This window comes from Chinchilla lanigera, unplaced genomic scaffold (genome assembly GCF_000276665.1).
Source record: "Chinchilla lanigera isolate Chin_1 unplaced genomic scaffold, ChiLan1.0 scaffold00127, whole genome shotgun sequence".
In the NCBI taxonomy this organism is placed as follows: Eukaryota; Metazoa; Chordata; class Mammalia; order Rodentia; family Chinchillidae; genus Chinchilla; species Chinchilla lanigera.
Genome location: NW_004955528.1, coordinates 69,329 through 91,980, shown reverse-complemented (window position 1 = coordinate 91,980; position 22,652 = coordinate 69,329). Strand labels below are relative to the sequence as shown.

The 22,652-nt window shown below is 50.0% G+C and overlaps 1 protein-coding gene across 2 annotated transcripts in view; it reads left to right on the top strand.

The window, feature by feature from the left end:
• The window catches only part of Myt1 (myelin transcription factor 1), a 60,096-nt gene that overhangs the window by 16,313 nt on the left and 21,131 nt on the right, over positions 1-22,652 (top strand). Inside the window, exons 2-10 of one of the 2 annotated variants that reach the window (XM_005409901.2) lie at positions 3,052-3,152; positions 9,575-9,629; positions 10,459-10,489; positions 13,315-13,377; positions 14,155-14,402; positions 15,962-16,840; positions 19,157-19,291; positions 19,927-20,017; positions 21,186-21,299. In XM_005409901.2, the coding sequence (XP_005409958.1) occupies positions 9,575-9,629; positions 10,459-10,489; positions 13,315-13,377; positions 14,155-14,402; positions 15,962-16,840; positions 19,157-19,291; positions 19,927-20,017; positions 21,186-21,299 (1,616 nt within the window). In that variant the 5' untranslated portion in view covers positions 3,052-3,152. The remainder of the gene's footprint in view (positions 1-3,051; positions 3,153-9,574; positions 9,630-10,458; positions 10,490-13,314; positions 13,378-14,154; positions 14,403-15,961; positions 16,841-19,156; positions 19,292-19,926; positions 20,018-21,185; positions 21,300-22,652) is intronic. The other variant, XM_005409903.2, reaches the window with a different exon arrangement.

Here is a 22,652-nt window from a genome sequence, read left to right as displayed (position 1 = left end):
AAAAGAAGACAGCTCCTCTATCAGGCTGTGCAGTTGGGAGTAGCCACAGTGCTGTTGTCCTTGCCCTGTGACAAGGGCACCATGAGTTAGGTCAGCAGTGCTTCCAGGGACTAACTGGTTCTGGTGCTGGGTCTTGTGTGCTCTTCCTGGGGATGTTGACTCTAGTGCTTGTAGGGTGGCTGGGCTCCAGGAAGTGGGCCTCGTTAGCAGGATGGCAGCTGGGTTGTGGCTCAGTTCTGAAGGTCTCTGGTTCATTGAAGAATGAGTCCCTTCTCTGTGGCCAGGCTGGGCAGTCTTGGTGGCTTTGCTGAGCTTGTCTGCCCATTGAAGCCTCACAACAGTGGATCTGGGTCACTGTGAGGACAGACACCATTGTGACATTCAGTAGGCAGGGCTCAAAGTCCCGGAACAGGACCCACAACTAGCACCACCATCCTGGCCCCAGGGACTGCTGCTGAGTGGCTCGTTATTTGAGATGTGCTTGGGATGCAGGGCCCCTGTGCTTCATTGAGCAGGATTCAGATGAACTCCTCAGAGACCTCAGAATCCAGAAGGAGGGCTGGTCCTTACTACCCTAACACCCTACAGCCAGATTCTAGATGGGAAAGGTGGTGTGGAGCCAAGAACAGTGAGAGCCATGTGCCTCACTGAGGGCTCTTTCATTTTTCCAAATAGTTTCCCTACTTTGAATGAAGAAGTTAAAGTTTCAGAGGGGCTGGGTGACCCATGGGATGGGTCTGCATGAGCAGTGAGGCCCCTTGGCTGTAACACTGGGTGGCTGAGGAGCAACAAGGCCTCTGAGTGTGGGGTGCCTGGCTCCTGAATGTGACAGTGCAGGTCTTGCCTTTTGGCTGGTGAGTCCTGCACATTGTGGTACCTACAGTTTAGTGTGCTACCAGGGATGCAGGTTTGCAGAGCATCAGAAAGGGGGGTCTTGTCTCCTGACAGGAGCATGAAGAACATGGATGATAGAGAATTCTACAGGGCTAATTTCCAGATTCCTAGGGGTAGTGAAATTGGAAAAACTGAAGTGACCTGATCATCTCCCATCAGAGAGAATTAGAGTTAGGCAGTTCCTTTCACAGGCAGTTTCCACCTGCCAGGACTCTGAGAAGCAGGAGAGACTTGAAGTAGGAGCTCCAGAGGAGATATCTTGCAGGGCATAGACCTTAGGTTCTTCCCTCTAGCTGTCAGCAAGCCATACCCAGTGACCTTGCATATTCCCTGCTACATAAATTTTGCTTAAGCCATGCACACTAGCCAGTGTACAGGTGTCTGCAGCTTCTCTTCTTCTAGATGGATGCTCAGAAAGGAAGACCTGAGCACTGCTGGGCCTGGCAGTTTCCCAGCTCTCACTGTCACAGTGGCGGAGATCCATAGAGGACCTTCCACCCCAGCTCCAGAATGTGATACACACCTTGTGACTGCAGACAGTATGGTTGTTGTCTTATTCACATCTGGAATCTTCCAAGCCTATTCTTCCTTGTTGTGTTCTCAACAGGGTGAAGTTGACTGGCCTCATCTCCCCTATGCAGGGTCTTCTTCTTAGACCCCTTACACTCTTGGTGGCATCTGTCCTGTGAGTTTTGTGTTTTGGATGTCCTGCTCCTGCCACAGGCTTGAGGACCTACCTATCTGTGGAGTAGGCTTGGTTGCACTTAGAGAAACCTCATACTGGTTCAGGATGATGACCACCAATATTACATTTCAAATAGGGACTTGGTGTTCTGGAGACCTTGGGGTGGGAAAGGTTGTGTAGCCATTCTTCACCATTCAAAGCAAGGAGGTCAAAGCCTGTCCTCATCCATACCTTGCAGTTGACTCACAGCTCAGATGGGGAAGGCACTTAGTTGGGGCTAGCAACAGGTACCAAGTCCTGGCGGGTGGACCATTTTTTTGGACACCTTGCATTATATTGTCTCCTTGATACCCAAACTACTTTCCTCTGTGTCTAGGCTCCCAAAGGAAACCTAAGGCCGTTTAATGGAATGGAGACATTTCCAGGTATCAAGATGATGCTGTGGTTTGAGCCACAGGGCTACCTGGGGCCAGGAGTGGTAGAATTCCAGAGAAAAACAGTATTTGGGGATGTGTATCAAAACATGAGTGGGAGAAGAAAGATGATGTTTATGACAACAGTGTGACTGACCTAGCTTGCAGCATTATCTAAACTCATTTTCAAGGAAAAGCAAAAAGCAGAATGTAGGAATATTCATTTCCTGTTTTTATTGTTGGTTACTAATGACCTTCCTTTGAAACTCCGCAGTTGTAGAAAGCAGGTTGTCATGGAAACAAGGAGTGACGTGCAGGGAATAGGTACACAATGCATTTCTTTGTCATGTCCAGTTGATGTATTCAGCCTTTGCTTAGATGTGTGAATTTATGTGAGGAATTAAATATTAACTGGAGGCATTGCCCTGGAAAGAAGCAGAACATAGGGAGAGAAAAGACTCTGAAAACTGGCAAAGAGTGATGGTGGAGCAGAGTTCCTTGTAGGAGGCAGAGTTGTCAGAGCTGATTCAGGGCCATGGGTGGACCTCTTTCTTTGATCAATAGGTTCCAGAGAAGTTGAGTAAAGCAATGTGTTTTTTTCTTGTTCTTTTTTGAAAAGGATCTGGGCTGCAGATTCTTTTGGTAACAGTGAGGAGTTTAGTTGTAACTGAGTAATTTACTCACTAGTCATCTAATCTTCAGTGTAGGAGAGCTTAAATGGTAGGCTATATCCAGGTGGGTCTTACCTGGTTTTCCTCCGTGCCCTTGGTTGGAACTACTGTGTTCATGTACTTCCGTACCTTACTGACATTTGTCCCTCAAAGTAGCTGCCAGAGCTGGGATGCTGGTGAAGAGGCCTTAGAAGCTCTCAAAGCGGAGGAATTTCCCTTGTCCCTGAAACAGTCATAGACCAGGACCTTGCCCATCCTCCTGGTGGATTTCAGAAATAAGAAGATTATATAAATGATGAGTAAAGTATCTCAAGTCTCCCTTTTCTGGAGCTGGCCTGCTTGGTTCTTATCAGTACTTCCTTTTCTCTGTATCTTTTTAAACTCTCAGAAAATGAGTTCCGGGGTGAATTGCTGACCCAGAGGTGGACACCTGGAGACAAGGCCAGCAGCTACGGGACCTCAAGACGCCTCCTGGGCAGACATAAGAAGGTGAGGACTCTAAACCGCAGGCTGCCTGTGCCAACATCTTCTTAGCTGCTAGGCATGAAGCACAGAGGGGATGGTCATCATTAGAGTGTGGACTGGGCAAAGAGTAAATGAAGAGTAGGACCATCAGTCACTTTAAAACAAAAGGAAGAAAAGTGAATCCATATAGTAAAACTAACATATGACAGCAGAATCTCACCTTCCAGTAGTTCTCTGCCTTGAAGTATGCTCCTGCCTGGGCTACAGAGACCCTCAGATTCTGAGAGTTGACCCTGCAGCAGGAATTGATGAGGCCTGCTGACCTTGTTTTATTGCCATCTTTCTAAGTGTGGCAGATGGTACAGCCCTTCTGAGGCCTACCCAGATGTATGATGGAAGTGATTCAGGCTCTCCCCCTCCCAGGGCCCTACCACAGCTCCAGGATAGGGCATGTGCTTAGGAGTACTGTTTCTGCTGCCAAGCCTCTAATTCCAGAACTCCCCACTAAACTGCTTTAGGCAAGACCAGCTTCCTGAGGCTGGGTGACCCCAAAGCTGGGAGTTGAGGTGGACAGTAGTTGGGAGAGCACTCCTTCCCAGAGGTTAAATACTGATCTCTAATCCTGACATATCACCCTTTTCCATGCCAGCTACCACCCAGGGCACAGTCACCAAGATGGAGACAGCCCACACACTTGATGTAAGAACTACGTTGAGGGTACTTTCACTTTATTGTAAAAGCCCAACATTTTTCTTTTGAATCTGGTGACAAGAAGATGCATTTTAGATCTGTTGTGGTTACTTTGCCAAGCACCCCCATTCTTCTTGATTCTGTGAGGTTGCCTCAGGCTTAGAATTACTGATCTTGTCTTGATCTAGAACTGTGATGTTTTGTGTGTTACAGACTTAAAAATATTATTGTTGATATTATAAAATATTGCATTAAAATATTCTTTATCTTGGCTGCTGATTTTTGGCCTCACTCCCCTCACCCCATCCTAGCCTGAGCTACACAGGAACAAGACCATGTAACCATGAAAGTGATCTGACTTGAGGCCAGGGACTTTGGGTGAAGTGTTTTCTATGATTGTCTGGCACCAAATCAGGGTTAGGTAAGAGAATTTTACCTGCCCCCTCCATGACCCTGATATGGAGCCCTCAGAACGCTTGGGATCTGGTGTGGATTCCAGGTGAATGTCCAAAACGTAAATGACATGAATAAGCCTGGGCCCATAGTCAGGCCCCGGCAGCACCATACATTTCCTGGCAGCACTAGCCATTTCTTAAGTGCTCCACTGAGAGCTGTTTGCCCCTCTTTTGGGCAGCTAGGGCCTGAGCTGCCCTTCTGATGGAAAGCTAAGATATGGCTTGGGCCAGGCATGGAGGAGAATGTGAGAGGGCTGATTGCCCAGGAACGAGGGTGCCACAGTTGTTATCTTCTGCTGAAGGAGGCTGAGAAGGAGCAGCACAGGGCAAAAGGTCCTAAGACATAGAGGGTGGGATGAGAAGGCATTGTGGGTGGTGAGTGGAGCAGGTGAGGCCTGTGCAGGAGGTGGCTACAGCCTGTGTGTCTTTGAGTTTAGCACCAAGCATGTGGACAGCTTAGCCCCTCTTGGAAGGGGCTGTCAGACAGGGTGGGAAGTGGTGTGTTGGGGAAGTACAAGCATTGACGGCAGCCTTCTGAATCCCTTCCTGACCTGTGGAATGAAGTATTTGGGCCCAAATCCCATATTAGTGGATACCCAAAGTTATGGAACTGAGGAGAAGGTGAACTGCATCCCTTCTTCTGCCCTATGGCAGTCTTGAGTGAGAATAACTAGATGGAGGCACTTGTAAGGTAGGGGGTACCACCCTGGCTGTGGCTTTTCTGACCCACCTCACTTGATATTGTTGGGTTCTACCCTGGGTATACAGAAATTCCATCTAAGGCAGAGTTTTTAACTGTTACATAGATATGGCTACTTTATCAAAGTGTCCATTATGTAGCTGTAATTTTTCATTTGGAGGTTAGAGTGAGCCAAGAGCCCATGCTTACAGCTATAAGGAGATCTCTTCTTAATGCATATGTTAAATAATGCCCAGTGGGGAAGTCCTTTCTACACCCAAAGAAAGGCTGGCCTACTCAGCTGCAAGTGAGAATGCACAGTGCGATGTCCTCCAGTGGGGACAGAACTGTCATGAAAAGAAACAGAAGGCACTGAGATGGCTCCCAGGAGAACAGCCACATGGTTTGGCCTCAAAAGTCCAGAAAATGGGAAGCAGAATATGTACTGGGCTTCTGAGGGAGCAGAGCTTTGCATTGCTGTGTGTGCTGACCTGGTTTAGAGCTCATGCTCAAAAGAAAAGGAAACTGAATTTGCGCAGGAGGGCAGCAAATGAGTTGAGAGTTGTGGGGTACCCCACTGGAATGCTTGAGGAGGGGAACAAGGCCTTAAATAGCTGCTCATTATTTCTTAAGTGGAGCTCCTCCCTGTTGATAAGAACTGGACCAGGTTAATAGTGTTTACTGTCAGAGATTTGCAGCAGTGACAGCAGAGCTGATGTCCCTCTTGGCAGCACATGAGGAAAGAAGAAAACAAAAATGAACCCTTCTCCCCTCCCTAGGTGGGTGAAGTGCTGCCAGGACCAGCAGGATGGGAGATGGCCAGTTCCCTGCCACTTCTCCACTTCAATGGCTTCTTCCCCACTTCCTTTAGGGGTGGGCTGCCCATTATCCCAGGAGTCATCAGACCCCTCCCCCAGGTCTCTGTGAGGAAAAGCATAGTACAAGAGGCTCAACCCTTTTGCAGGCCCCTGTAATCCACATAAGCTTATGGATTTTTAAAATTCTAAATCCACTCTAATTTTTCTGGAGTGCTGGCTGTTGGACCATGTTTTAAACAAAATAGAAAGCTACCATGTCACTCCTCCAGGGCTGGAATGAATTACCCTATGGAGTTGGCAGGCCCAGAGCGCCCATTTCAGGCTGTTGTGCTGTCTCTGCTCAGCTCCCTCTGCCTTTGCCTCTCCATCTCCCATTGTCAGAATTTCAGAGACAGTTCTGCCTTTGCCCACTCACTTCTGCATTCACTCAGCCATTCCTTTCTCTGCCCATCCCAGTGATGGGTACTGGGCAGCTTTCTGCAGGAGAGACAGTCACATCTGCAGGAGATGACCTCATATCTATGAAAGGATGAACTCATCTCAGAGATGATAATGGAGAGAGAGAGAGACAGAGAGACAGAGAGTGAGAGCGAGAGCGAGAGCGTGAGAGAGAGAGAGAAAGAGAGAGAGAGAATGAGAGAGAAGAGATAGAAGAAGCTTGGCCGTGGACATAGTGCTGGCCACCCAAAGGTACTCCTTCTCTGCCTCCCTGGAGTGATGTGCAAACTTTGGGGAGGCCCATTCTGGCATTTCCTGAGGCCAGGACACCTGCTGGGGACAGGCTTCAGCACAGGTCCTAGCCTTTGACCAGCCCTCAGCCATTGGCCATCAGTGCAGAGGGCAAATGTTGTGGGTGGAGCTCTTTAGCAAGACAGGGATCCTTCCAGGGGCCACCATGATGCCCCTGAGCTTGTGCTGGAAGAGGATGGGCAGTTGTAGTCTCTGGGGTGAAAGTGAAGTCAGCATAAGTCTGTTGGGCTTAGGTGCCCATGATTTCCTCTTAAAGACTAGACATGAGTTGTTTGTTTCAGCTGTGTGTCAGGTTCTGAGTGTATGCCTTACAACTGTCACAGAGTTAAGAGAAATTGCAGAATTTACTTTTAACTGTTTTGGTAGCCAAGTTTGTAACATCCAATTCAGGGGACTTGGTTTTGCAGATGGATCTAAAGGAGGGTGGTCATTGTGAGGCTGTATATGTTTACAAAGAGCTCATGTGATTGCTCTTAACTTTACTAAAAAGAAACACAAAAGAGAATAAAGCAAAAATACTCTCTTGAATGAGACTACTTTTATACATTACCAAGAATGCAAGTTGAGTGGATGGGTGAAGAGACAGTTCTCTCCAGTTAATAGATATGGCAAAACATTATGTGTTTCATTTGTAAATTATTCTCTTCCTCACAGTTTTCCTGTAGAAGGCAGAACTGTTGAAGTATTATTTAGAGCTGTAAGATGTGCTCTAGGTGGCAGAGCAGATATTGCTCTTGAGTGAGACTGCTGGGTTTGCAGGGAGTGGGGAGTAAGTTTGGCCTGTTTTGACAAAGGGTGCCTTTCATGCTTAGGGCAAGGGACCATTGAGTTATTTGTGGGCTGTGCAAAAACAGGGACCAGGTTGTTTCGTGCTTTGGACAAGTAAAGAGTTTTTAAAAAACAGATCAAAGAGAAATTGAGAAGTGTCTTGTTGCTTTACATCTTTAGAGCGGGAATTATCTCTGTGGAGAGGTCACAGGAGGTGCTGGGAGCCAATGGGTAGGTGAGGCTGGGTGGTGCCCTATCCGTGGCTGCCTCATGGGGACACTGTCTCAAGGAAGAGGAGAGCAGATCCACCTTGACAGTGCTTTGAGTCCTGAAAAGCAAAATGATATGAACTGAGTGGGGCTGGTTTCTTCACACCTTTGCTAGATACCTCAATAGCCATTATTACTGCTAGTTTCAACCGGCCCAGAGGCCTTTGTGCCTTGTTTGGTGTTGAGATCACAAGTCATTGGGCTACAAATTTGTTCTCATGTTAAAGATCCTGGCTTTTCCTCCAAAGTCCAGGTTTTCCCTCTTAAAAATCAAAGCTACATGCACTGAAGAGAACTTCTTACTTATTGATCATTTAATGCAGATAAATTGCAAATGGAAAGGTGCTCAGCAAAATGAATGCCACAGCTGTTAGCTTCATCAATGGGAGCTCACAGTTCACAAGCACTCATTACACATCCCTGCAACTGTCTCTATTCTCCGGACTTTGAATAACTTATCCGCAGGAAATCCAAATTGCCAAGGGCCACTTTAACCTACCAGAATGCTTGCCAATTTCCTTGGGAAAACTGACCAAAAAAAGCTATAGCTTGTGTTTCAGTGGACGCAGGCGCCCAGCAATCAGATGCATCAGCTCCATTGTGTGGCCTGCGTTGGAAAGCGCCGCGCAGTCCACATTTGAAGGCTTATAAATGTAATGAAGTCCCTGTGACACCTGCTCCTCTCTTCACTTTAAATGTGAACCGTTGGTCCATGGGGAGCCTTCACTTTAAAAATAGAAATTACAGTAATTGTCTTCTGTTCTATGGGAAGACTATAATAAATGCACAGCTTCGAGCACTGTGCTCCGCAGCCTGGAGCCGACAGGTTGCATATATTACCCAGGTTTTGATTTTCTTTCCTTAATAAATCACGTAAATCATTGTAAGTTAGCTTGCTGCATGATGGTGGCTCACTTTGCGAATTTCACCCTATGAAGTGGAGGGATTCCCTTTTTTCTCTTCTTAAGTGGGAGTGTAGATATTTGCCTTCTGTTGACTTTTAGTACCTAAAAGCCCCATTTAAGGCAGGGCTTCTGGGCCCTGTTTCTGTCTTCCTTGCTTTCTTTCTTCTGGGACTTCTTCCCCTCTCTCCTGTCTCCTTTTGACAATCACACACACACACACACACACACACACACACACACACACAGAGCCCTGGCTGTCAGTGGCCTGGGACATTCATGAGTTCAGCCCCCTGCTTCTTGACCTTAAGGACAAGTGCTGCATCCCAGACCAGCCTGTTTTCCTCCTGTTGTGTGCACCTGACCTGTTTAGTCTCATTCCCTGGAAAAGGGTTGTTTTGCACACCGCGGGATGTGCCAGGATTTCACCTTCAGATTTGCTGTGATAATGTAGGATGGAGCTTCTGTGTGATGGCCTTTACACTCAGGCAGGCCTTTCTGTGATTGTCACCCTCTGAGGGCTCTTTTTTCCCTCCTAGTAGAGCCACATGTGGCCAGCATCTCCAGGAGGCTGGTCAGGTGTTAGGGTTGTAGAGGGTGGAAACACGATGGGCTCAGGCAGGATAGCCAGACCCCTGAGGTCAGAAGTCATGTGGCTAGGGCTTCCTTAGGCTACCAGTTTCCAACAGTGTGACCCTAGAGTGTTAAGGGCATTAACACCTCTGCTGAGTGGCAAGGAAGAGTCAGGCCTACGGCACTTGGGGCTGACCCTGCTCCATGGGAGGTGGGCAACCTGCCCTGGTGCTGAGCACCTACTTGGCCAGGTGAGCATTGGGTATTGTATCCCGTTGTGCCAGGAGTCCCTTGTTACCAAAAACCCAGGCCTGACGATGGAGGAGGGCAGACTCTGTGTTTTGGCTTTCGTGGGCTCATGTGAACCTGGTTCAGAGAGGCAGACTTGCTGCTTGTAGTCCCACTCTTGTTATCCTGGGCCACAAATTCATCCTCACTGTCAAAGCCTGAGCTAGAGAATTGCCAGATGCCCCTGTAGTTCTGGACATGGTAGGTGCTGGCTGTGGCTTCTTATTAACATCACAGTTGCTTTTTGCTTGCAGATGAGCTTAGAAAATGACGACAAGCGAGCCCGCACGCGATCTAAAGCCCTCCGAGGTGAGTGTCGCTGCCCAGACTGAGCTCCTGGCATTGGTGCTCCTTCTTGGAAGTGCTTAGTGCCATCCTTCCCAACTGTCTTCAGGAGAAAAGCCCCACACCAAATACTCAAGTGCCTGGGGGCCCATCACTCACACGGGGGACCTGGGAGCCTCTTCATCCTTTTCATCCCCAGGGAAGTACCTAAGGGGGCTGCTGAGGGCCTTTGGTCCAGACACCTACCAGCGACAGAGATGTGGAGACAAATACAGCTCCATAGAGTGGGTACAGCAAAACTTAGTCCTTTTGTTTAGATGTGAATGGCCATTGGCCTGTCACCAGCCTACTTCCCTCCCAGAGATAGGCCTTGATGCTGGTAGGGACTGAGAGGTTGTTGGGTGGAACTGGCAATAGGGTGAGAAAGACAGGGACCCATGTTCACTCTGGTAGCACTGAACCCCAGTATCTCAGCTGGGGTGCTTCCTGTCATGCCGTACACAGGCTGTTCAGAACCTGGCATCTCAAAGATGTCTTCCCTCATTGGAGCTCTGTGCACCTTTGCAGCCAGTGCCCATCTCTTGGGGAGGCAGACACTTGCCCACCTGTCCTCTGACCAGTGTGATCTGGTGGGTAATATCTCCTGCCTAATGCTGACATCTATCTGCAGTTAGAGAGAGAAATAGTGCCTGGTCCTTGAGGATGCAAAAAGGATAGGTCCACTCTGCAAAAACTCCTGGGGAAGATCTAGATCAAACACGTGGCTGAGGAAACAGCTTCCTCCCCTAATCTTGGAGGACAGTCTTTTCTATGTCCCACATGTGTTTCCCTGTTTTTCTTTTTTCTTACTCAGGACCCCCAGAAACCACAGGCGCAGACCTCAGGTAAGACAGTCTTCCTGTTAGCACCAGACACCACCCCATGCCTGGAGATATCCTAAATGTCCCTTGTGAGCCCCTAATTTCTCTGAGGATTCTGTCTCTGTCTGTGCTGTGTCTCTGCTATCTGCACCCCAACTAGCCCATCCTTAGCTCTATGCTGCCCCCACTATAATACCATGAGTGGTGTTCCAGACTCATGTCAGCTACCCAGGCACTGGTCACCACCAGGACCTGAATGTCACTGTGGTCCCCAAATCAGCAGCAAGGTGCTTTCTTGGTGAGTTTCACAAATGCTTTATTTACAGCCTCATATGGAAGACAGGGTCTGCACAGACCCAGGGTGCACATGGTGCTCTTGAGTACCGATGATCTAGAAGTGGCTGGGTACAACTGGCAGCTCTGTGGCATTTCCTGTACTTGCTTAGGGTACAGGTTTCCCAGAAGCTGAAAACTATGTCCACTGGTGCTCACATGGCTCATAAGTGGCCATGGGTGTTCACATGAGCTCTTGGGTGCCCATGTGTTCTCATAGGTAAGCCTGTTTAAATTGTGAGGTTCAAGGCTGATGTATGCTCCACTTCAGCCTCTTGAGGACCAGACTGGATCTCATATCAGCTGTGCTTGGCACTCCTTTTGTTGCTGTGTCTCAGGAGTTTCTAGCTTCCTGCCCCAGAGTGACCCTGCCAGTTTCATCCACTTGTGCTCACAGCTAGGTCTCTCAACCTTGGAAGCTGGGTGGGAAGGCACTGGCCCACCTGGCTGGGGACCAATACTTTGAGCTGGGCTGGAAGAGTTGCTTGGAACAGGTGATGTGTTTTGGGGGCAGTGCCAGTGCCCCACAGGCCTCCATGGCAGCTGTCGTCTAATTGCTTGATTAACTCAGTGATTAATCGACTGATTGGGACCTCAGCTTTGAATCCTCAAGAACAAGGAGCTTTTTGTGAAAAGTCCCAAAGCTAGTTCTGTAGTTTTCTTAGTGAAAGCAAGTGTGCACCTGGATTTTACAGTAGGTTGGCCAGGGGAAGCAGCAGTTCCTCTGTCTGGAGAAGAATCACAGTGAAATCTTTCCCTGTACCTTTCCTCTTCCCCTCTTGCCTGCTGTAGTCCCTCCTTCCTGCTGTAGTCCCTCCTCCCTCCTCTTCTCTCTTCTTTTTTTTTGTGACCCCAGGGAATCAAACCTGGGTGCACTCTACCACTGAGCTATATCCCCAGCCTCTTGCACATTTTAATTTGAGAAGGGTTTTACTAAATTTCCTAGGCCGGCCTCCAACTTACGATACTTCTGCCTCAGCATCCCAAGTACCCTAGCTGGGATTATAGGTCTGTGTCACCATGCCTGGTTCTTTCTTCCCTTTTAACACACTGAAAATCAGGACTAGGAACAGACATGGTGTCCTGTAGGGAGAGAGTACCCCATCAGAACTCCTGTCCCTCATCACTGCTGCTGAACTTGTGAGGGTGCGAGTTGGCTCACAAACAGTTCTGGGTATCCCTGACATGGTCAGTAAATGTGACCTTCATGGCCAATTGGACTTCATGATTGTTGGCAGTCAGGCCATGGTCAGTCACAGCAGAAACCATCTAGTTGGGGTGTCTAGTTGTGGATAAGGGTGATTTCCTTTCCTGGGTCCCAGGAGCTGCCCACACTTGCCAGCCTTCACAGGCTCGGAGAAGATGTGCTGTATTTTGTGCTATAAGATGTGCTGTGTCTTAGAGGAGATATGCTCCCATTCAGGAGCTCAGATCCATAGCAGCAATCATGTTAATATAGGTTCTTCACCCTGGCCAGGGAGGTCTGGGGCCTCCCAGGGGGACTTGCACAGTTTCCCTGTTTTGCTGGTGTGCAGTGATATGGGGTGGTGGCAGCTTCTTGCAGCCCTTGACCCGTGGGTGTGTCTCAGCCCACGGCAGCCTGAAACAGTGTGGCCTCACTCACCACATAAGCCCCTCTGTAGCTGCCCTTACCAGAGGACTCTTAGGAGCACTGTAGTCTTGCTGCTGTGGTTGCAAGGCACAGTCATTGCCCAAGATTGAAAGTTTCCAGAGCTTCCTACTTGTTTGGTCACACTGGGAGACAGGTAATAGTTGAGTAAAAGAGCTCCTAGGAAGTCTTGCCTATGTCTCCCTTATTCTTCCCTGCCTAGGGTTTGGAGCTGCCCTTGGTCTAGTCAGTTCCTCCATCAGGTAGGTGGGTTCTTAGCTCATTGTCCTCCTGGCTTCCCTTCCCTCTGTGGAAGCTGGGATCGACATCAGACTACAGGTCTTGGAGCAGAGTGTAGAAGACCTCCAGCTATAGGTGCTGGCTTGGGCCACACAGAGCCTTTCCTGCCTGGCAGCCCCAGGTCAGTCTGCCTGGCAGGTACTGTAGTGTGCTGCTGTTAATGGCAACAGGTATCACAGTATCACTGATGGGCATGGAGAAGCCCAACTTTTGAGCTATAGACCTAGCCAAATGAGCAATGAGCATCCTTTAAAGAGGATGCTATGTTCTGTGGAGACTTCAGGGTATCTTGTCTTCAAAAACCTGGAAGCCTAGTGGCAAGTGGAGGAGTGCCTGCTTTGGGAAAAGGAGATGGTCCAGCAGATGCTGGCACAGAAGTCTTGCTCTTGTACACATAGATCTGTGATTAAACACTCAGAGCTCTGTCTAGCCATTGATTTATTTAAATGGAGCAAGCTATTTTGCTAATTTTTAAGCAAACTGCCAGCAGCTGTCCTGTGATAAACTATTTGGAGACCATCTCTTTCCCCCACAGGATGAGGATTAGGATAAGTCCCAAGCTCTAAATCCTGTTGCCTAAGGTGACCTCTCCTGTTTGTCTCCTCAGCTGTCCCACCCCAGGATGCACAGGCTCAGGTCATGTCCGGGGAAAATACTCCAGGCATCGAAGGTAAGAGGCTCGTTGGCTCTCTTAAGTTTCTGGGAAGGGAGTACAGGATCCCCTCCCCTGCTCTGGGCCCTTTTGTGAATTAAAAACTTTCCACTTTTGTCCTTGGCTGCTGAGGCTAGGCTGACCCCTTAGTGATCTCCTACAAGGCTATGTCCCTAGGGTGCTGGCCCTGGGTGAGCCTGGCTGGGAGTGTGCCACGAGGGAACAGCAAGATGGCCTGTCAGGGACACCTTGGTTTTCCCACTAGAGCTAGTGTAGGGACTGGATGTGTCCACGTGGCAGTGGCCATAGCAGGCCTGGTGCCATGTCTGGGCCAGCAAGCTGCTGCTCTGGTTGTCAGTGTGATCATCCTGTGATTGTCAGCTTGACCTTTGTTGTTCGTCTACCTTGTGGCGCTAGGCTTGTGGAGGGGGGCGGGCTTATGAAGAGGGAAGAAAGGGCCCCAGGTGAGAGGAAGGGGGCCAAGATCTGATGGGGTTGTGTGTGGTTTGACAGGGCAGGGTTTGACTGGCTGGGTTTGACAGGGCAGTTTGGAGAAGAATAGCCTGGCCTGATGGGCCCAGAGGAGCCAGGAGTCCTCTCTCTAGGTGTGGGCTTGGCCCACTGTGAGGTAATTTAAAACATAATCAAGAACTTTTAAATGTATATAATTAGGTGTAAAATTTTAAACACACTAGCTACAGAGGAGAAGAGGACCTTGGGAAGTGCTCCCAGGTGTCTGAGGCCTCCCATGCCCTGGCTCTGTTCTCTCCATGGCCTGTCCTCCCTCCCTCCCAGTTTACAGAGCTGCCCTCTGGCCAAGAAGAGGAAGCTGGAGGGTGCTGAGGCCGAGCACCTGCTGTCCAAGAGGAAGTCGCACCCCCTGAAGTTGGCTCTGGATGAGGGCTATGGTGTGGACAGTGATGGCAGTGAGGATGGTGAGGTGAAGGATGCCTCTGTTTCGGATGAATCGGAAGGAACTCTGGATGAGGCCGAGGCTGAGATGTCAGGACAGGAGGAGATTCATCGCCCGGAGCCAGCTGAAGGTGCTTTGTTGCTCTTTCTCCTCCACATAAAGGGCGCTTCAGTGTGGCCCTGGAGAATCACAGCCTGTGAGTGGGAGGGAGCGCATGCCGAGTGAGGGAAAGCCTTCCTGAGAACAAGGCATGTCTTGTCCCTACGTGTGCTGGTTTCCTGGAACAGAGGCCTGTGCAGGGTGCATGATCTGTGGCATGTGTGGACACTGTACCATGGGAGAGGCAGAAGGCAGATTCAGACTTGAGGCTGACTGGTGTGTGCACACAGAAAGTGTGGTACTTCCACAGCACGTCTGTGCATGTGTGAGAAACACAGGCAGATGATTTGGGGCAGTGTCTGTGGGATCTGAGATGGAGCCCTGTCGCCTAGCCCTCTGGGAGCACTGCAGGGTTGGGGGATGGTGTCTACTTGGCCCTGACACACTCAGGCGGTTGCTGAGGAATTACCTTGGGTAATGGAAGACCATGAAGTGGGTCTCCAGGAAAGCCAAGAGGGAAAGAGAGAGCCTGTTAAAGACTTAGCCCTTGGCAAATGTAGGTAAAGGTGACCCCTAAGTCCCAGGGAGGGTTCTATGTCATCCCTAAGAGAACTGGCAGACCTGTAGGTTCCTTGGGGTCAGACTGAGGCTCAGCTCCTGCTACCTGCTCCCAAAGCTTCTGGAGTCAGCTGACTTGAAGGGCTGAGATGTGGGTGTGGCTTGTTTTGGAAGCAACCTAAGCTGAGTCCCTTGTACTTCCCTCCCTCTGGAACTTGAGTGATTCTACAGCCCATGGAATGGGCCTGTGTTCCAGTTGGAAAGCTGGGCCTGTGTTTCAGCTGGAAAAGTTCCCAACCTGCCTGCTCCTTGACACAAGGTCATAGGGCTCTGAGACTCTAGGCCTCATCAGCCCTTGCTGTTGGTGGGAGTGCTGGCCCACTAGTCCCACAGGGCCTGTGGGTAGGGAGCACACCTTTGTTATTGCAGTTAAAAGATTTAAATTTGATTACTTAAAAAATATAAATTCTTTTCAGTTATGAAATAATTTTAAAAACTGACTTATTCTTTAAACTCTGTTATATAAATACAAGTTACCTGATCTGAGGTGTATAATGGAGGAGCAAAGTAATTTTTTAAAAAATCAAAGTAATTTGCACCTTTAAAAATGTAGCAGTGGGCCTGGCAAGGTAGTGTAAGCCTACAATCCCAGTGCTTTGGGAGGATGAGGCAGGAGGATTACAAGTTGAATCCAGCTGAGGCAATTTAGTGACTTGACGAGACCCTAACTCCAAAGAACAAATAAAAAGAGATTGAGATGTATCTCAGTGTGAAGGCCCTGGATTCAATCCCCAATACTGAGAAAGAAAAGAACATAGCAGTGACCCATGACCTACCTCCTAAATAAGCTCTCCAAGGTCTCTTTGGATAGAGGGCTGATGGGAACAGTCCCACTCATTCCTGCTTCTGGATTTTCAAGTCTCCTGAGCTGTGGTGTTAAAAGAGGGCAGTGGGACAGTGGGGGGAGGATAGACCTGGAGATACACCCCAGGTTGTCCTCTAGCTCCACATGGTATTTCTGATTTTGTGCAGGAAGGAGCCCCATTAAGTCCCACTTTGGATCCAACCCTATCAGCAGCCCCACCTGCTCTTCCAAGGGCAGCTACAGCAGCTACCAGGGAATCATTGCAACTTCTCTCCTAAACTTGGGCCAAATCACTGAAGAGACTTTGGCTGGGGAGGACTCGGGCCAGGTAGCCAAGCTGGGCCCCAATATTGTGCACCTGCTTCCAGAGGAGGCTGCAGAGGGGGCCACCAGTGATGAGGGTGAGAAGGACCTTTTTATCCAGCCAGAGGATGCAGAAGAGGTCATTGAAGTCACCAGTGAGCGTTCCCAGGAGCACTGTTCCCAGTCTATGGAGGATGTGGCTAAGGAGGGGTCCAGCAAGCAAAAAGGTGTCCTGGGTCATGAGGAGGAGGAAGAGGAAGAGGAAGAGGAAGAAGAGGAGGAAGAGGAGGAAGAGGAAGAAGAGGAGGCAGAGGAAGAGGAAGAAGAGGAGGAAGAGGAGGAGGAGGAAGAGGAGGTGGGGGAGGAGGAGGCAGCTCCCAGTGTGCTGTTTGAGGAGGATGCCTCCCACACTTCTGTCCAAAAGGCGCCTGAGCCCAGTCACCCAGAATCATCCAGTCCCAAGCCTGAGTATTCTGTCATTGTGGAGGTTCGGTCTGATGATGACAAGGATGAGGACATGCACTCCCAGAAGTCAACAGTCACAGATGAGTCAGAGATGTATGACATGATGACCCGAGGGAACCTGGGCCTCCTAGAGCAAGCCATTGCCCTGAAGGCTGAGCAGGTTCGTGCTGTCTGTGAGTCAGGCTGCCAACCTTCTGAGCAGGGCCAGCCAGGCCCAGGTGAGCCAGGGAAGGTGGCAAAACCCCTGGATACAACGCGGAAGAGCTGCTACAGCAAAGGTAAGCTGGAAGGGGCCTGCCCACACATTCACCGCATCTTCCTACCATACAGGGACATGCAGTCTTGCCCAGGTGTGAGATGCACACCCTCACATGCTGCGGTGGGTGGGGAAAGAGAAAAATACGGGATGAATACACACGACTGTGGTCAAAGACTGAGGAAGTGAGCTTATGCTGCTTCACATGGGGTGGATGGATGGAGAAGAATATGGAGATGAAGTGTGTGGGCTGGGACAGAGGACAGTGGGCAGGTTGGTGGTGACCCAGACATTGTGCCACTCATTCTGTCACTACAACTTGGGCTTAAAACCACAGGGTTGTGTGATAGCAGACCTGGCACTTTACAGCCTTTAGCCTTGGCAAGCTGTTTTCTGCTTGGAGTCCTGAGACAGACATAAAGGATGTCTGTCTGTCCCTTGCTAATGTGGAGGGAACCTGTGCCTAGATTTGGTCCTAAAGTGTGCAAAGCCTAGGGGCATTGTCCAAAGGCCCCCCTGAGAGGCTGATGTCCAGGTGGGAGGAGTTAAGTGGGCTGCTAGCAAGGGTTTGTGTCCATTTGTGTCTGGGCTGGTATGGGATGGGGCTGGAGACTGGAGGTCAGGTCTAATGGCAGGCCCTGAGCAAATGGTTGTAGCTACCATGGGCATTGGGGTCTAAAGGACAGGCTGTATGTGCACTGCTGTCTTCCTACCTTAAGCACATCCTTGGCCCAAGTGCAAAGCCTGAGTTTCCCCCAAGTAAGAGGCTCATGATGCTAGGGGTCAGGCCTTAGATCAATTCTGATTTTTCTTCTGGGCCTGATGCTTCTATTTTTCTAAGACCAGGGAGCTTCCCTAAGCCTAGTCTCTTCTTTCCCTGTCCCAGGTCAGGTTCTCTTCTTTGTGCCCTTCTACAGCCTCCTTCCTGGGCAGCAGGAGTCACTGTACCCTTTCTGTCCTGCTTCCACATTGAAGGGTTAGCTGACACCCAGGAAGGGGCAAATGAGGGAAAGCAGGGCTGGGGGTAACTTAGAGGCTGGAGTAAAGACCAAAAGGGTAGGAGACACATATGGGGGCAACCCTTGGGGGAGATACCTGGGTCATGGGGGAGACAGATGGGGGTGAGGGCTAGTCTCAGGCACCACAGGCAGGAGACTGAAGACATGGTGACACATTCTAGGAACATGGGTACTGAGGGGATATGTTGGGGCATGGTTCCCAGGGAGGGTGTACCTGGAGGGCAGCTCTTAAAGGGATACCTTTAGGGCAACACAGACAGGGTGGCTGTTTGGGGGCCCTGATGTAGGTCATTTCTGCCAGGTTTGGGCCTGTAGGGCCATGAGCACCAGGATACGTAGGCTGAAGGTGAGTTAGATTCAGGGACAGATGTGGGGAGTTGGGTTTGTTAGCATAGACTTTGGTGGGACACTGATTGGGAACACAGATACTCAGAAACAGCCTAACGCCCAGGTGTTTGGGGAACTGTTGACAGACACCGAGAGGCCAGGCACAAAGCATCCTGCATTCATGGCTAGATTTTGGGGTCCCAGACTCAGCAGGACATGGGCTGCTGAGCACAGCAGGCAGCACTGTCAGGCCATGGGGAACACAAGCATCCAATGTGATGGACAGTGGGACTGATGCTAGGGCAGATACACTGGGAGTCCTGGGCACAGGCAGGTGTCAGGCACAGATGTGGGAGTCCTTTAGCGCAGCTCTGCCCAGATGGGTGCCTGGATGCTTGGGAGTCTGACCTTCTGCCCTTTTAAATTTGGAGGTGCAGAGCAGGGGATCTTTTTCTCTGGAGCTCTTGGCTGAGCCTGCCTCTCTTTGGAGCTTCTGTACTCATTCTGGAGTTTCTCCAAGATTATGGCTGTGCTCTGAGGATCCTCCTTGTCTTTCTGGTTCCCACACTCAATGGTGACAGACCTGGGCCTGCAGAGGCCAGAAGAGATCAATGACTGAGATGTGAGGTGAACTTTCTGCCCAGATGTTAATTAGTTATGCCTTCTTGGATAGGTACCTAACCTCTGCCCACCTCATTCTGTCAACTCCCCACAACGTCTTCTGGCAGAGGTGTTCCCAAATACCTTTCCTGCTCTGTGCAGAAGGCTGGCCTACCCTGCTATTTGAGGTGGGAAGAACAGCCCCTGGGCTTTGAACCAGTTTCTTTACTGTTGTCTCCCTGGCCAGCTCCTGACCCTCTTGGGTTCCTAAGAAGTCTCATTTGTCTTCTCTCTGAACAACTGGAAAGGGGGTGAGAAATCGTCCCACCTCTTCCTGTCCTTACCCACTGTCCAGCCTCCTGGTTCTATGTGATATGTCTTGTATGTTCTAGATCCTTCTAGAGCTGAGAAGCGTGAGATCAAGTGTCCGACCCCTGGCTGTGATGGCACTGGCCATGTTACTGGGTTGTACCCTCACCACCGTAGCCTGTCTGGCTGTCCCCACAAGGACAGGATCCCTCCAGAGAGTGAGTAGCTACATGCAGTGTTAGCTTACCCAGTGATGTTCTGGTGTGTGTGGTATTTGGAGTTGTCTTTGGTTTTTTGCGGGGAAGCCTGCCCAGAGCCCTGACTCTTTGGATTTCCCAAATCCCTGTCTTCCCCTCCAAACGGTCTAAGCCTAAGCTTGAGCTTGATGAAGCTGGGGACACAACCTGCCAAGTTGACCAAGTAGAGATGCCAGCCTGGGTCAAAGCCCCTGGAAGACTACAGATGGGTGGGAAGGAATGGTCTGTGCCCTGCGAAAGTGGAGGTCTTTACACAGTGTCTTCTATGCTCTAAAGTCTCAGGGAGTAGACCTCTGTCCTTATCCTGAGGCTGAAAGCAGAAACTGAAAAATAAAAGAGAAAAATGATAGGTTTTAAAGTGGAATATAGTTTTTGCCTTGGGAAGCAGAGGCCACATGGAGAGGGGTCACATCTGACTGGTAGAGGATGATGCTCATATTTGCAGGCTCTAAGGGTGGTGCTACCCTGAGCTAGCTACTTCTCTACCTACAAAGCCGCAACATTTGGCTGGGCTTCTGGGTCCTCCTTAGGCTGTTCCTTGACACCCTTTTAGTCATGTGAGCACTCACTGTTTGACTTCTCTTGTTCTCTTACAGTCTTGGCCATGCATGAGAATGTGCTGAAGTGCCCCACTCCTGGCTGCACAGGTCAGGGCCATGTGAACAGCAACCGCAACACACATAGAAGGTACTTGGGTGGAACGGGGCCTACAGTGTGTGTCCCTGCCTGGATCCTTGAGCCCTCATCTGGGATGGGCTCTGGCCTAACACATAGGCTCCAAATAATGCCTGCTTCCCTGCTGTCACCCTGCATGGTGGGCATGAGTTCAGGGCTGATGGGGAGAAAGGGGCCTTTGTGTGAGTAGAGGCCAGCCTGAGGTGTCGGTACCTAGTGGTGTTGCTGAGGGAGACCCTGTAAGTTTTGGTGAGCCTCTTCTAAGAGGTCTCCACCTATGTGGAGAACCAGGTGGAAGCCTTGGATACTATCTATTTTCAGAAAACTTCTGCCCATCATTGAAGGGAAACATATGGAGACTAACAGGGACCTCAATAGCTAGGGCCATGTCAGGGCTGCCCAGAGGGTATACTGAGACCAGGTAGACACAGGGTTCCAGGCCACTGTCCATATTCAGTGGTCAATTTGTCTACCTTGATAAGAAGGGCCACATCCCCAGCCTCACCCAACCATGGGTGGTCGTGCTTTGTGGGATGTGCCAGCAGGAGAACACTCAGCTAGAAATAATGCCAGAGCTTCTGAAGTTACTTCTTTAGAAAAGATGCCAAGGTCCTGAGTAGCATGATTGTATCACCTTCTACGGCCTAAGAGCAGGTACCTAGGCTTATAGTCAACTCAGTTCTGATAGATAAAGCTGCTTTTTCTTACTTTTGGGTAGGCACTTTCTTGGGAAGCTCTGAAGTCCTTCACGGACAGTGCCCAGGTTATAGCCTGAGTCAGCTAGCAGAGCATGAGCCAGAGATGATTCCAGAATCCTCCCCAGGACCTGGGAAGGAGAGAGGAGGGAGATGAGAAGTGAGTGTGGCACCTAAATCCACCTAGAGGAGGCATCTTTGACCAGGTTTTGCCTGCCTGCAGGATATAGATCAACTTTGAGGGTCACTGGCTTAGAATATCCCAGAACAAAACTGACTGACAGCTTGTACTTTGAAAGCTGAGGACAGAGATGGGGAGAAGACTCTGTCCTGTAGGAATGTCGGGGGTCTTCCTGTCTCTGGGCCTCACATGCTTGGAGCTTTCATGTCTGAATGATGCTGCTATCAGACCCCACAGCCAGTCACTTGGGACAGGGCTGGCATTGGGGAGAAGGCTCAGATGTTTCACCTTTTCCTTCCAATAGTTTGTCTGGATGTCCCATTGCTGCCGCTGAAAAATTAGCCAAATCTCATGAGAAGCAGCAGCCGCAGACGGGAGATCCTTCCAAGAATAGCTCCAATTCAGATCGGATCCTCAGGTAGGTGAATGAACCACTGAATAGAAGGGACCACATTTAAGTGCTTGCAGGGTTACAGTCTCTCCTGGGCTGTGTGTGGTATGAATACTTGGTAGAACACTGAATAGTCTCACCCCTGTTAGGCTCACCAGAGCCTCAACCAAGGTATAAGCAGCTTTGAGGCTTCCTGGGCTTAGGCACAAGCAGCTCAGCCTTGCTCTTCTCTAGGGCATCTGCTATGGTCATCGTGACTGCTTAGGAACCCATTGTGGAAACACTGGTCCTATCTAGAGAGAGAAAAGTATACCAGCAAGGCCAAGGCCATTCAGGAAGCACCATAGCCACAAAGCCCTAGGTACCCTATCTCTGTCTCCCCCACTCAGGATAGATCCTGAGTCAGGGAGGGGTGCTATGAGCCTTGCTCCCAGAGGGGGGCAGACAGCAGCAGGCCTGTGTGTGTGCAGACAGATGTGTGTTGGCATGCCTGTTTATGTGTGAGTACATGAGTGTGTTTACACATGTGTGCAAGCATGTATGTGTTATTGTGTAGACAATCTCTCCTCAATGAAGAGCACTCTAAGACCCCTCAGAACACATCTGCTCAGTACTTCTTCACCCAGATGATGCTGGAAAGTAGTCCTCATAGATATGGGCAGAAGCTCAGGGATGTGCCCAAGGTCAACCCTCTGAAATGGCTTGTCTTCAGAGTCTCCTTCTCTACACAATCCTCTGTGAAGTGGGAAGAGGACATGAGTCCCTGGACCATGAGGAACCATGAGGAACCATGAACCAGGACACTTCCTCCTGCTCCTGTTCCCATCTCCTATCTCACTCAGAGGACATCCTGCTCTCTTTGTCTTTGGAGAACCAGAACTCACATCTCCCTCTGCCTGGTTCTTGGACCCTGTTCTATGGTAGTATGGGAGACAGAACAGGATGGCTGCTTCCTGGCAGGCCCACAGCCATCACCCTCTATCTCCTCCCACAGGCCTGCAAAGCCCTGGCCAGAGGATCCTAGCGTTGTTCACAGGGGCTCCTCTCCCTCTCTCCTACACTCTGAGCATGCAGACAAGTGTGTGTTGGTGTGCCTGTTTGCTTGGGCTCAGCCACATGAGTCTAGGAGTCCCCATGCATCCTGTGTAGTCTCAGCCCCCACAGTTCACTTTCCTTTCTGCCTCCTGTGCCACTGCTGCCATTTCCCAAGAGTTCTCCCTGAACTCTGCCAAAGGCTTCCACAAACTGGATCCTTGGAGTGGCCTTTTCATTCCCATTGCTAACCCTCCAGCAGCCTTTGGATGGAAGAGGCTACCTCCACTCAGCTGTAAGAAAAGGACAGCCGAGGGCCAAGTCCTGGGCTGAGGGAAGTGTTGGGTC